We start from the raw sequence: 15,618 nt of genomic DNA on the forward strand, positions 1-15,618 counted from the left end.
TTTACTGTGCTCATGAAAAGGCTTTTAAATATAATGCATTCATTGTAATCACTGCAATGTAAAGGTTTCTGTCATTTATCCTATGGCCATTGTTCACGCAACCATGCAGTATTTGTTTCCATTCCATCTGTATTTGCACATACAGATTGTGCAACCATCGTACAAGCCTTTCTCTTTTTCATTTCCTTATCCAACATTGTGCTTATTGGTGTCTCCTCCTCTCCTTTCGTTCTCCTTATTTTGTTTGGAACTTGCTTACACTATGGACCATCTCATCAAAACTTATTGGTAAAACCAAAGGTACTTCCCCACTCTGTGCTCTTAATTTATTAGCCAGTGGCATTTATATACCCGATAATGTAGTTGAGGTCAGTGGCACTTTTAAATAGCTGTCTTCAAGGTAGGTGCAGCTTTTGCTTCACACATTCAATCTGTGGCCTGTTTGCTGCATGAGAAGGCACAACGACACGGGCAAAGGAACATTATGTATTGCTGTCCATTTTTCAAATAATGGGTTGTGGGTGGTGTGAGGCGTGATCATAGTGTTGTGGGCCTCCCATCCTGGCTGTGATCCTCACCTCTTCTCCCTGTGGGGTAAGTGGGCGTCTGATCTTTGCCGTTTGACTCTCCTCCTCAGGGCGGAGAGGGGAAACTTGGCTTCTAAGGTCTCTACTCAGCATTCAAGGTAAAGCCTTCTTCCTTCTTTTTTTTGTTGTCAACCAAGCAGAATTTAGCAAGTTGGGGTTCAGTAATTACTCATTACACATACTCAAGGAGAAGATGCACTTTTGTGATGCTTAGACATGCCTTTGTCCCATTTGCTTGTTGTAGCTATTTAGTCCCGCTAACTTCATTTTTTAGTTGTATAATTTTATATATACTGTACCTTGCATAGCTGCATCAGAGCAGGTAAGGATCTACAGTAATTTTTACTGTTCCTTAATATTTACAGTTTGTTTCTATTTTGCTAGAAGGCCTTGGTTACAACATCCACAGGATAACATGTGAACTTAAAAACACACTCATAAAAACAAACAAAATGTCATTTTGATTGCTTACATTTTGCATGTATAGAAATTGCCACGTTCTGTGTTCTCAGGTAAGTGTCATGTCTGTATTAGATCTAATGTGTACTTAAGACTGTGCACATTTATGTTTGTTGCCTACAGGAACAGCTCATTATTTTAGAGTATGTGGTTTATCCAGATTTGCAAAAATGCTACAGTAATTGGCCTTAGAATTTAAACTTAACGGTAGAGTGAGTGGAACCTCAAAATTGTTTATTTGCATTATCTGACAGTAAATTCAATTAATTCAAACTACCGCCGAATCAAACCATTGTTAATTGTAGAGGCAATGCTCAGAGTAAATTAACAATAAACAAGTGTAGTTTGAAGTTCACCACTAATCACCATTAATAGACTGAAATAATAAAGTACTCTCAACTTGAGTGTTGGCTGCTGAAAAAGCACCTCAGGCATTTTGCTCTATTGAATCTTAAGAAATATTTTCATTCAAAATAGTATACCACGAGTATATACTATATATATATATATATATATATATATATATATATATACACCACTCGATAAGAACAAACAATGGTTTGATGAAAATTGGATCATTTGTAAAATCAATCAATAAGTCAGTCAGTCAACCAATCAATCAATACATCAATCGATCAATGAACAAATTATTCTAGGTGTCCCTATTCCAATGCAGGCGTGGACCGTTACATACAGAGAAATAGAATTAGACTGACTGATATGAGTTGTAATTGTAAATTACCCAAACTGGTTTTACATTTTACTTGACTCTGGAGCCAACATGGTGATGTGTAACATTGAAACAAAACATCCTGTATCAAATATTCATGCCGAACTGCTTATGAACCCAACTGTGTGACTTTTTGCATTTGAGTTTCTCTGGTTAGTGATGATGATGGTGGCTGTGACCAACTAGTTGCACTAAGCTACAAAATGGCGACAATAATGGTCATTCAATGTAGTGATAGTAGCAAAATCCCTATTTGTACTTAATGTAGTGTAGATATGTGTCATTTATGTGTCCATGGACTCTTTTAATGCACCAAACAAAACTGCTTTGGAATTAACAGAAGGGAAGCCACAGGAAGAAAACATTGCTGATGCGGCACAAACCTGACATGCGCAGCACTTTGTTTCTGATACAGGCTTTGGTTAGTTGCCCCCCTGTGGTGCAAACCTACGCAGTCCTGTTATGTAATGTGTAGTCCCACACTTGAACAGTACATCCTCATTTGGGTGTTAAAACCAGGAGGAGCGACATTGGCTCGAGGTATTGATGGTGAAAATGGGATACACAATACTGTATGTAAATATAATAAATATTTACCAGACATCCTTGGTTCTTAATGTCCTCTGTGGTCCATTAACCCTTTACCGGGTTTATCTTTTGCTGGTATTGGTCCTTTAGAATGGGCTACTTTATATGTGCAGCATTTTGCAAGTACACTAACTGGATTCCTAAACTCTTTTGTTTCTCCAGATCTACAGTATGTAATCCTGGAAAATGGTTGGGAAATGCTAATAGCGCTTATAGACAAATCCCATCATTACAATAAGCAGCCATATGCATTTTAAGATGAGCTCCAGGATGTACAGTGCATATAAGCTTGAGATAACTACGATCACTAGGCTCTTTCTAAATTAGTATACTTTTTAGGCAAATTGAATTTTTTGTATGATTTGCTATGAAGTAGGACATCAGATTATTTTCTTAATATGTTTAAATATCACAAATTAAATTGATCTATAATGCTTTAATCCCTGGTTGTACACAGGAACCAGCGAGGGTGCACTAAATCCTCATTCAATATTGAATAAATGGCACAATTCTTTTAGTTGAACATATGGCTCTTTCATCTTGCAGTTTAATCTTCTAGTTTGTCACGAAGTGGTAAGAATATGGCTAGAAAATTGTTCTTGTGTTGGTTTTGTTGGATCTAGTTTGCGTAGTCGTTTTGGAGCTACCTGTGTAATAATTGTTTTACAAAGTAATCCAATTCCAACTAGTAACTGCAAGGAGCTAATTGGCTGCCACTGTGATTAGACAGCACAAACAAGCGCACACAGATAAAGGGCAATCCCATTTCGTAATGAAACACAAGTCAAAATATACATTACACCCAAACTAGCCTCAATCAACAAAGATCTTTATTATAGTGTATTTCTTTTAATATAATGTAAAATATATTACTTTGTGTGTACACACAGACAAATCCCATTTGCAATCAATGACCCACATTTAGAAAGCATATTTTGAAACATAGTATGCTTTTGACACAATTTTCAGTGTAAATGTGCATTATTGCTCTCACTTATTTGGAAACCAATAATATTTATTTAGCATTAGGACTTTTATAGGAGTTGAAAACATTTGTTCTTCGGTCTAGTTTTTATATTTAACATTGCTCAGGAAGTCATATTTTGATAAGTCATCACGACTACGCCAAAAGTTGTTTTAGCTACGAATATCAACAAATCCATCCTTTTTCATTCACTTTCTCCAATATAGGAAGATTACATTACATGGTAATTTCTCAGTAAAGAAGATAAGATAAGATAAAAGATCAAATAAGAAAACCCCTTTTGGATACATTCATCTATCAACCATCAAAAAAACTAAATAAAGAAGTCAGTGCTGTTCATGTTAAAGCATTATCATTACTATTTTGTTACTTCATCTCTGCCCCATTGAGTGTCAATCCAGTTGTTAATTTGTGGTTGATTGTTTGGAATTTATTGCCTGTGGATCTATTCTTCAAGCGACTATGGCAAATTACAATATACGATTTGGTAGCCACCAGCGGAGGCATTGTTTGTTTAATCTCAACGGTATGCGGTCTGAAAGACAACAACATACACATTAAAGGAGGAATACAGATTTTTCTGAGAGAAATTCTATCATATTAAACACATTTTACAAATCACCCTCATTTAATCCATTCTTTTCTCATGGTTGATCAAAAAAAAAAAAAAAAAAACACCCAAAAAGTACCAATCATCCCCTTTAGTCATTAAAAGTTAAATGATCCAGTCAAAATGGCTCCTGCAAAGTCTAATGTTTGGGCCACAACAAGCCTTTTTTCTCCAACAACATGGCACAGCATGTCTAAGTATAACTTTTGTGGACACGTCGGCTTTCCGTTTTTGACATGTATCAGGAAACATTAAATCAACAACAGATGTTCCCTTTGTATTTTCACACCAAACCAGGAAGACTGACAGCAAAATCCTTTCAGCTCCATTGACCGTCGCAAAGGATTACTTGTAAGCACACGTGCGCTTCCTCCTTTTAAATAAACAATAACTTGAAAAATTGATGGTATTATTTGAATAAAAACCAGTCTCCTTTTGTGATAGTGGGTACTTAGCTCTGACTGTGTTGAGTCAGTGTTGAAAGAACGCACTAACATTAAATAATACGAGACACAAAGCAGTCATTCGGAAATTGTGAAGAAAAAAAAAAGGGTTATGTTGCCTCGTAACTTTCCCAAAAACAAATTTCTTCCTGCATACCAAGCAATTTTTTTATTGTTTTTTTACTTATTACCAAATGGCGTGTTATGTATTGCATCAAAGAAGGGTTTTATGTGTTCGATTACTCATGCTCGCCGTTACAAATATGCAAAGAGAAATCACGGACTGGCAGGGATAAAATATCGCCCAAAAGTGACACATTTGTAAAACTAATCTTTACCTTCACACTCTACCAACATATGTACAGCATGTGTCAACTTGCATAGTAAAAAAGTTATAATAACTGCTTCACAAGATGAGAGTAGGTAAGAATCCAAGAATTTAAAAAAAAGAAAAATGTTTCTAGTCTCACTGGTATTCACAGAATAATTTGATTTTAGAGTTTCTCCATTTATTGTGGATGATGTAGAGATACACGCATCAGACATTGGCAGCATGGGATTGATTCCCGCACAGTGAATGTGTCACTCTGTGCCCTGCGACTGACTGGCGACCAGTTTGGGATGTAGTCGACCTTTCGCCCGATGTTTGCTGGCATAGGCTCCAGCAATTCTGCGACCCTTGTTAAGATGATCAGCTTGGAAAATGGATAGATGGATGGATGGAATTTCACCATCAACCTGGAAGGTTAACCCTGTCAATAAAACAATGAATTGTGCTCCAAATAGAGTCAGTGTGACTTATTCAGACAGTAGCGGCACGGTGGAGTAACTGGTTAGAGCGTCTGCCCCAGAGCACTGAGGACCAGGGTTCAAATCCTGGCCCCACCTGTGTGGGGTTTGCATGTTCTCCCTGACCCTGCATAGATTTTCCCCGGGCACTCTAGTTTCCTCCCACACCCCAAAGACATGCATTAATTGGAGACTCTAAATTGACCCAAGGTGTGATTGTGAGTGCAAGTATGTTGTTTGTATGTGCCCTGTGAATGGCTGGCAACCAATTCAGGATGTGTAACGCCTCCTGCCCAAAGTTAGCTGGGATAGGCTCCAGCACTCCCCCGACCCTTGTGAGGACAAGTGGTTAAGAATATTGATGGATTTAGTGAAACCTAGAAGTATAGTACAACTTTTTTTTTTGCGTGTGTTGGTTAAGTTCCATCTCAAAGGTGTTCAACCTAGAGAAAAATATACTCACTAGTAAGTAAGTAAGTTTCTTTCGGCTTGTCCCTTTCGGGGTCGCCACAGCGTGTCATCTCAGATGAACGCACATATGTTTGGCACAATTTTTACGCCGGATGCCCTTCCTGACGCAACCCTTCTCTATACTCCATATATACTTTGTGAATATTGTCCCGCCCTCACTGGCACTTTTCAACCACATGGATACCGCTTCACATCACATTGTATGAGAAGAGGAGAATTTGTATGAATTGCAGTCTGCGGCTCTCCTTTGTGATACTTGCAATCAAAGATGAGAGACATCATTATTTCTGACTAAAAAAGGAGAAAGGAAAATGGAGGGGGTGATCAATGTTTACAAGGCTCATTGGGCTCCAAAGCAGAGTGGAAGATTCACTCGAGATCGAAACTGTTTGTCGATACTTCTTTGAGATGACAGGGATGGAAAAACTGTATTTCATGGCCTGCCGATAAAAGAGAATGAATTTTAGGACGAGGAAGGTCACTTCCTGTTCTGCTAGAAGTCCTCTATTTCTACTTAAAGTTGCTTAAATGTATTACCTGCGTTGGATGTTTGTCTTAGTTTCATTTTGGGCTGTTTTAGCTGGCAGGGTGCAAGGATTCAAAGCTGCCCATTGCTGTGATGATTTATTGGAAAGGCGATGCAATCACATTCATGCCGTCAGTGAGCCCACAATACATTTTGGTGGCTGATTTATGGGATTTAGCTGGTGTCAAATGGCCACTATCTCTGTTAGTACATTCATTTTCTATTAATCTGTCATGATACCCCGTTGACTTGTTCAAGACTTATGCAAACAAATGATAACAGTGTATTAGAATAGGTAAAATAGTGAGTGACATTATTCTTCTAATTCATATTTTGGACTTACTTTTTTATTACTATGATGATGATGAAGATTACTACATATAATGTAATATAATGTCAGTAATCATGTCAAACGGCATTGAGTAAACATTTTTTCACAAATTTTGAAAGGATAATAGTAAGATCCACCTCTCATCAACAGCAGTTAAATGCTTAAAGCAGTGGTTTTTAACCTTGTTGGAGACACTGCACACTACAAGTTTTGTATGTTGCTTCTCCAAATAAATCCCTTTTAATTTGAAAAAAATATATGTATATTTTTCCCAAATTCAAAACTGGCACAAATTGCAGTATATCAGGGCACAAAATGAAATGTGCATCAGTTGCTCACAAAACCAACTAATCAGGAAATTCTCTTACTCAAAAACTTTAACTTTTGCTGTTGCCTTACAGAGACACACACACACACACACCACACACACACACACACACACACAAACACGCACACAGACACACGCAGACACACCGGGCATCATTCCGTCATAAATGCGTGAAAATGTTATTACTTCGAGCACAAGTTAAGTGTCAATGCAACATCACTGTCAGATTCATAACACGAGCGCAACGGGCAACGTTCTTCACACCACCGTTAGTATGTAAATTAATCCGAATTTATTCTGAATGACAAGATTGTGCCCATGAGCTGCAATCCTTATAGACCATTGTGGAGCCATTTGATGCATCTAAGACAATGCAAAGAGGTTTATAGTTACCAGAGGTAATAATAATAAATTGTATTTATATTGTGCCTTTCATGATGCCCAAGGTCGCTCTCTGTGTAAACAATAAAACAAAAAAGGGTTGAGCGTTTATTGTGGGAGCTAGTGTCCCCAAAATGATTGTCCCAAAACTTCAATAAGTTATTTAATCTTTATCCTATTTTCAAAAATCTCGTTTCAGCAGAAACCATACAAAACACAGCAATGGACAGCATACTTTAACATATACATGTTAAACATTTGTATTTAATTCCAAGGTTTACTCAAAGAGTGTGGCACAAAACATAAAATGTAAATATTTTGTAAAAAAAATAAAATAAAAAACAATGAACAAAGCAAAGAAGCATTTCTCGTTGATAAAATTCCTGGAATTAGTATTTGAAGCACCAGAAAATATTTTACGAACCATACAATGCAACTCAGAGTTACACTATGTCAGAAACAACCACAGTAGTGAAAACATCAATTGACATCACGTTTTGAAGACTCACAAATAAATGCATAATTCAGATGTTGTAGGGATTTGAAAGAGCAACTGAAACCTTGGATGAACTAGGAAATGGCAGCAGTCTGTCTGAGCGCTGCTCCGGTCAGGCAATCTGCTCGTTGAGGGACATCATCGTACTGCACATATAGAGAGCCAGCAGTGGATGTACACAGATGGACAGTGCATGCAATAAACAAAAAAAATGAAAAAACTATTACATGAGTAGGCACAATTACAAGAAAGCACGTGCAGAGAATGAGCGTGAAAGTAACGAGTTTAAGCTTCTGATCAATCATTCAAGTTCTTAATATTGATTGAATTGACTAGTTTCAATACCCTGTCCAGTTTAGGTTAAAAGTGTGTGTGACATTTTTTCAAAAACTGATCCTTGAATATTTGTGTGTATGGATGATCGGAGGAGGTCCCAAATATTTTTGCAGAGTACGAACAAATTCAAGTACACACAATGAGGCACAAACCTGGGCATACTCACTGTTGGTGAAGGAGGTCCGGTGCATGCGTCTTCTTGACCTCTCCTGAACTCAAAACTGGCTTACTGAAACCTTCACATTCAATCATATCCAGGTTAAGAACCGAAAAATAAGAGCGTTGGCAGATTGGCAAAGGGTGGAAATAATTTTGGATGTACTGTAGATCTTTTTCTAAAGTCCTCCAAAATAATGCAAGCATCAATCAAAACGTACTTAAAATGGACACAAATTTAGGCTAGGGTATGAATAATTATGGGCCTGACTGTATTTATCCATTCTTTCTTACCAAGCAACATTTGAAGTTGATAGCTTTTCCGCAATTCACTTAGCCTAAGCTTAAAAATGGGACTAATTTGTTGTAGTTGCTTCATATATTTTTTTTTCAGCACCCAATCACAATTTCCTGACATAATTCTTGTCACAAGATTATGTCAGTGTTGTGCAATATGTTCCTGTGAATCATATAACCTCAGGCATGCCATGGGAATTGACAGACTGGGGGAAAAAAACACCTACTGTACTGTATTATTATTACATGTCTACGTATGATAATTAGAATGATCATCTAGATGCAGTCGCTACTTGAATTTGTCGAAGCATCATAGAATCATTTTGATTAACATTGGGAGACATAAGCCACTAACTTATGTTAACTTGTAATTAAAGGTATATTAGGAACAATGGTTGACTCCTGGTACAATATTGTGATCAGGGAAAACCAAAAGTGGCTTCATTTTCAATGATGCATGGTGAGAAAGTGGCAGGGCTCCCTGTGGGAAATTGAATAGTCCATTTCAAATCGATTGTGCCCTGGAAAATCCATGGGGGTCAGTGGCAATTTGTCTCGGGAGGTGTGCACCAAGAGTCATTATACTCAAAACCGGCGTGTCCTAAGGGACAAAAACACTATTTAGAAGGGAGGTCTTGAATCACCTTTTGTGGACATAAAATAGATGTACATGTCTCTTTGCTTTGATTTTACTTTGTAAATAAGTAGGAAGATTCTGTTTTTATTTTGTTTTAGTATTGATCAATAAGTTCCATAAGTGTATGACTGCTAAATTTATAGATTTATTACATTGTTTTTAAGCCAATCAAGATGTTTGTGTCGTGAGCTAGAGATATTTGTTGCCTTCTAGTGTGCTAGATCCAAACAAGACCAATTTATTGAAAATGTGACTCCATCTGTATTTGAATATTTGGAAACTGTAACTGTGAGAACGAGTTTACAGTGGGCTCATATTTATATAATTTTGGTCTATGGCAGGCTTGAGCATTTTAGTCATGCGTTGTTTAATTTTTAAAGTTTTATGGTCATTAAAATGCCCTAAAACATTGAACAAAATAATTAGACCTGCATTTTTAATGTGCTGTCAAGTCCCATTACATTAAACACATTTCATTTACTCCCATAATGTATGTAAGCGTCACCGTGAAGTGGTTGTTGTTGTCACTTGTCCAAGGATGTTCCCTGACACATTCTGCAATTTCATAGTCTGAATTGCTGTTTCCCATTTGGACTCAAATGCAACATGAGGTCTAGGATGTAGAAGCACCATTTTCTTGGCTATTTCCAGTGCTGCTGAAAGAATGTTTTTCACTCAGACGGCAAGAAATTCATCTGCCTGTGTTATTCATCTAGCCTCCAGTCTCATTTCCTGCCTTCCCCCCCTCTCTTCCACTCTTATTCCTGGATTCACATCACCTGTGCACTGCCCCCATATCCTTTGAGACTGAGCCAGGGAAAGACAGTTGGAGATTACATGACCCCACTTGGTCCACTGCTGTTCTATCAATGAGTGTCTCTGAGCACAGTCTTGTTTCACTTTCTGGATGAGATCCACCATGTTGCAACAAAACACAAATGCCAGAAAGGCTGCTGATTTGCATTTTTGTTCAAGGAGGTTAATATTGATTTCGGTCTGCTAAGCAAAAAAGACATTTAACAGTTTTGAGAGCTCAGGGTTAACAAACAAAAACATAAAAGAACTGTTACGAGTACGCACAATTTTAAGAAAACCATTGTAGGCACTGGCAAGTTTAGTTTAATAACAGTAGGGTAACCAGACATATTCACTGTCTCTTTGAAGCATCACAAATATTAAATCTAAATTCGAGATGAAATAAAACTATTGGGAAAAACAATGACTACATAATTACATTGATTGAAAAACAAAGGACATGAAAACACCTATGTTCAATAAAAATAAGACTCAATCATGCAGTAAGCACGTGAAAGAAAAACATATTTACAGTTGGGCATTTCCAAGATGTGTTAGCAGTTTTTGTAACATAATATCTTACCAACATGGCAAATTTTCTTAGGCCCACTCAGAGCTCTACTTGATCCATACAGTATTTTTTTTTTACCATAATGAGGCACAGTTGCCATTTAGTAATACAGATAAAGATTACTTCACTGGCTTCTACTGAAGGTGTGTATTAAACTACAACTATCTTTATATGACGCTTTACTTATGATTGTTTAAGATTGTTATTTAGACAGCTCTTGATTTCAACTCTTCTGTATGTATACATGCTTCTGTACTTTAGTCTTGAATGAGCCAGAAAGAGGCATGTCACTCCTGGGAGCATCATAAGGGATATCATAGACTCAATAAATGTGCATACTATATGTATTTTTAACCTGCCAAGCTAACTTTAGACATTTTGAAAGCGAATTTATCACATTTTACAGAGTACAGTAAAACAGGATACTGCTGAAAACTTGACAGGTGTCATAACCCGGACCCAAGTACAGGACTTCGAGGCAGAGGCATAACGTTCAATGTAGTTTATTTCGGAAACTGGGTCATACACGATGTAAAAGTCTGACAAGGCAGAGGTACAGAAACGCAAGGCGAGGCGGGATCCAAAGACATGCAGCAAGGTCCGATGACTATGGGGCAAACTAACAACTCAACAGGACAGGAACAAATGAAAGGGTACAGAATCACTGTGACTAGGGTTACTCTAACTTACACGTAAAGCGGAGAGTCCCACAGGCAGTGAATTCAACTTACTAACACAAAGCAACGAACTGGCAAATGCCAGTTACAAAAACTCCAAATTAAATTCCTGTCTAATTACAGTCACAATGTGAAACAGCTGAGAGCAGTAACAGGTATCACCACCCAGAGCAGTGGCGTGGCCACAATCCTCTTGGCAGTGGCTTCCTCATTGCAACTGGCTCAGGAAGAACTTTATTAGCAGGTGTTGATGTTAAAATAAACAACATTCGATGTCGAGGCGTAATACAAAAAGCAGTGTGGACCATGAGGAGTGAATTATGATATGAGATGCTCTGTGATAGCATATTATTAAAACCATAATCATGTTTAGAATGAGTTTAGTTGTTAAAGTAATAATGTTAAAATATACATTATTTTTACTTACGATGTTCCATGTATTTCTTTTACATGTCAAATGAGGTTTGAAGTAGCCCATAATTTGACGGTGAATGTGAAACAATATGGGTTGAATAGGGAGGTGCCAGTCATTGTGACTAAATAAGAAAACAAAAGCTGCATGTGAACTTCTCAAAGAAATTGGAGCTTCTCTTTACAACAAAAGCAGGGATTAACCTTTCAACTTTAGTTTGTTTATACCCTTCGGTTTCATAAAGATCCTTATTGTGCATCATAGGGTTTAGTCATTATTTCTCAGTGCGAAGTGAGACTTCCCGAGGATTTACTTTTGATTACTGTTTGCCTTTCCAAATGCTATTCGGAGGTTTTAATCAAATATATTTTAGATGTGTGAGCGTGTAAGCTTACATCGAAAGCTGTTCACGTAATATAAAATAGAAGCTCCATTCTTTCCCAGTGCTTGATAAGCCTGCTACCTCCTGTGGGGGACTAACATTGTGAACTGTAAATATATTTCTTTCAAATGACACTGCTGAGGCCATAACTCGCTGCTCCCTGCGCTTTGGCGAAGGTCACCAGGGAGCTGTCAAAACATTCATGTGACTGTCAACATGCAAGCACAGTGAAGCTTCCAAGAATTTAAGTAGTCCACTGAACCAAAACCGGCTCTCTTTTTTATTTGTCATTGTAGTCGTGAATCACACATGTTCCATTCAGATTGTCATTTGTCTTCAAAGCAAGTTTATTAACTAAAATGCTAGTGTCACTAAGACGAGAGTAAATACTCAAGCGTTTCTACTTCCAAAGTGTAATCATGACAGGCTGTTTTGTTTGAGGTTTGCATGATTAGCTGTGACTGCAGTGTTTAGTTTTAGCGATGCGTAATTTTCCTGTAAAACAATTTAAAGATTGTAATAAGCCCTAGAAATGCACTTGGAAAATATAAATTCAAAGCTGTTTTTTTTTCAACTGCCGAAATAGAAGTTATTATACAATATCACAGTGTGGATGAAATTATTCTCCTAGACAAAGACATATGGCTCTTTCATTTTTTTCCACCCACTTAAATAAGATATTAGTGTTGCCACCTAACCTGACTAGTTATTATCCCTTAATGACCAATGGAATATTTTATTGAAAAGGGAAAACTTAGCAGCTGTGTAATTTTACAGAATATACCCAAAACAAAACAAATTTGGGGATTTCCTAAAGAAGCATTAGATGAGGCATCCACTAGTGCAGGGGCTTCAATTTTACTGTTAAAATATAATTTAGAGAGTGTATCAGTGACTAAAATAGAGGTGCAGATAAGAGGCGAGGATGCCTTTCACATCATTAAGTGTGAAATATAACAACACGCCCCTGAGCTGCCTGCTGTTCCCCCGGAGAGACAACAGGCAGACAGGACTCTGCACAATTACAGCCGAGAGCCCCACACCAGCCCAGCTTCCATTGCATCATTCCAGTTCAAATAAATCCGCTGTACAAAAGTTCAGCATAACACACATGAAGCACCACATAAAAATGCATTCAATAATCACAATGCTCTTGCTTTTCAGGTGAAAGCAATAGGTTTGTCTCTAAAACTCCACCTTCACATGTGTGCTTAAAATACAGTACTATTTACAACTTAATACTACTTTGCTAAAACACACTATGTGCACCCCGCAAATGTTAAGTCTGTAATACAAACTCAAACGCTTATCAGTACTGTACATCAATTTTCTATATTTAAAATAGTAAAAAGGTAATCACTCCCATGTGTGGTTGTTTTTGTGGATGTTAGTTTATAATATATATGGTTCAACAAGGTTGTGTAACAACCATTGAAAAATGTGATGTATTCGTGCTGGAGAAGCAAACATTGAAAAATGTCTCAGTTCCAACAGTCAGTAGCAACTACACAATAACCACAGGCGTAAATTTTATTCAGACTAAACATTATGTGCTGTCAGTTCATATAACGGTAAATGGACTGCACTTAAATACTCACCAGCGGTTTTATTAAATAATGTCACAGTCTGCCTTTTGAAAGATAATAAACCACATTTCTACTATTTCTTCATTCAGTTTTATTTGTGGCTGTAGTCTGCATTGGTGTTGAGTGGCACTTCATCATACAAAGCGTCATTTGAAATCGTTCTAATATTCTGATGGACGATCACTTGCAAAGCTTTAAATCTGATTCCTACAATCTCATCTGTACTTCTCACAGACTGTATAGGCCAATAAATGAATGGTCTTTGTTGATTACGCTCTCATTCAGCGCATAATGGTTCATTTTTATTTTTGAAAGTATTTCAGCTCAACATTAACCAACTATCCTTTTCCTTGAGCTAACGAGTTTCCAATTGCTAGTAGTCAGTTGCTTGACCACCTAAGAAATGTCACTCCCTTTGAGTAAATCAGCCGACGCTGATCCTGCGGCTACACTCAAAATGTCTGCTGTTTAAAAAGCCGGTGATCTCAAGAGATCAAATCTAATACTTGATTGCATTTATCATACATCCTCCTTTCTCACATTATATTCAGTGTGATTCCTACGGGCTTCTGTGTCTGGCTCCACAATAAATAGACAATGAATAATATAAAAATAAATAAATAAATAAATGCCGTGTAGACACGTATTTTCCAATCTTTATAATATCTCTCCCAATTCAGATTCTCCAGGATACAGGGGATGAGGACACAAAGTCTCCTCACGTTGTGTTTTTTTTAGACTGCTGACAAGCGGTTCTCTGGCTATTAAATCCATTTCTCACTGTCAGTGGAGGTGGAGCTGCGTCAATTTGAATGAGGAGATACTGCACTGGTGCTCCTGCCGCAGTGGGACCAACATAAATACTGTATACAGAGTTAAGGCTGAAGAGTCCATCGTGTTCAGTGACTCCCAAGTTATATATTGTAAAACTGTGAAGAGAATCCACACACTCTTCATTTCTTAAGAGGAAATATGCTTGACATATTGTAAATTGTGGAAGCCCAAGTATCATTCCAGAGAGCAGCATACGATCCAAGTTCAAATATTGACCACAAGCAGTTTGGTCAGTGACATCCAGTTTGCTTGTCTAGGCTCAAATGCTGGCCACCATGAAAGCTTTCACTGTGTAGGGTGTATTTTAAATCACGGTTTACCTTTTTAACTTCCATGCAAAAATGTTTAAACTAATACAAACACATGAAGCATTTTCTTAATTTGAACTAAACCAAAGTTTCAGGAGATATGATGAATTAAGCAGTTCCAGTGGATTGTACTTATATCAGACTGGGTTATAATTTCCAGTTGAATATTTTAGAAGAAACCCTCATGGAGAAACTCTGTTGATAAAAATGGGAGTAACCAATATTTTCCTCATGATAACAACGGTGAAGCAGAACCAGCGATGACGTACTTTTGCTAGCTTTGCGCCACTTGCTACCCTCGTTCCTCCCCCTCCCCTGTGAGGAGATCGCACGAGCTGAGGTTAACAATGCACAGCCAACTGCTATGTTAATCCACAATTTGTGCATCAGGGCCCAAGTTGATGTACTTTCAGACTTGTGTTGGTGTCTGCAAATTATGTCGCGTTGTTGGCCAGAGTTTGGTGCTCCATAGATATGGGTAAGTAGTGATAAATGAAACGGCAAGTAAACCACCATGAAAAATTACTTTCAGACAGAGACGCCAACACAGGCAAACTGAAAAAAGTACTCCCTGTGTCAAGCACTTGGAGGCGGCTTGATTAAAAAATATATCTTTGCTCACATTTTATTAAAATTCTTAATTTCCTGGACTGCTTATCCTCAATAGGCTCACAGGCGTGCTGGAGCATATCCCAGCTGACTCCGCTGTACACCTTCAACTGGTCGCTGGCAAATCACAGGGCAAATGAAGAGTTTGTTTTCAAAACGAGACATAGGCATTTTTTTCAGATTTACGAAACTCGCTCCAAAATTATCTATTCGGAGCTGGATAATTTTGGCGCGAGTTTCGTAAATCTGAAAAAAATGCCCATGTCTCGTTTTGAAAAAAACTCTTCAAATAGA

The 15,618-nt window shown here is 37.6% G+C and overlaps 1 protein-coding gene across 11 annotated transcripts in view; it reads left to right on the forward strand.

The window, feature by feature from the left end:
- The window catches only part of LOC133509912 (neurexin-1a-like), a 211,969-nt gene that overhangs the window by 15,082 nt on the left and 181,269 nt on the right, over positions 1 to 15,618 (forward strand). For 2 of the 11 annotated variants that reach the window (XM_061837397.1, XM_061837395.1), the window contains one exon: positions 638 to 685. The exons of 6 other annotated variants lie outside the window; for them this stretch is intronic. In XM_061837397.1, the coding sequence (XP_061693381.1) occupies positions 638 to 685 (48 nt within the window). Of the gene's footprint in view, positions 1 to 626; positions 686 to 2,821; positions 2,834 to 15,618 lie in introns of all 11 variants that reach the window. 3 more of the 11 variants (XM_061837398.1, XM_061837399.1, XM_061837394.1) reach the window with 2 other exon arrangements.

Source organism: Syngnathoides biaculeatus, chromosome 12 (genome assembly GCF_019802595.1).
Source record: "Syngnathoides biaculeatus isolate LvHL_M chromosome 12, ASM1980259v1, whole genome shotgun sequence".
Taxonomy (NCBI): domain Eukaryota; kingdom Metazoa; phylum Chordata; class Actinopteri; order Syngnathiformes; family Syngnathidae; genus Syngnathoides; species Syngnathoides biaculeatus.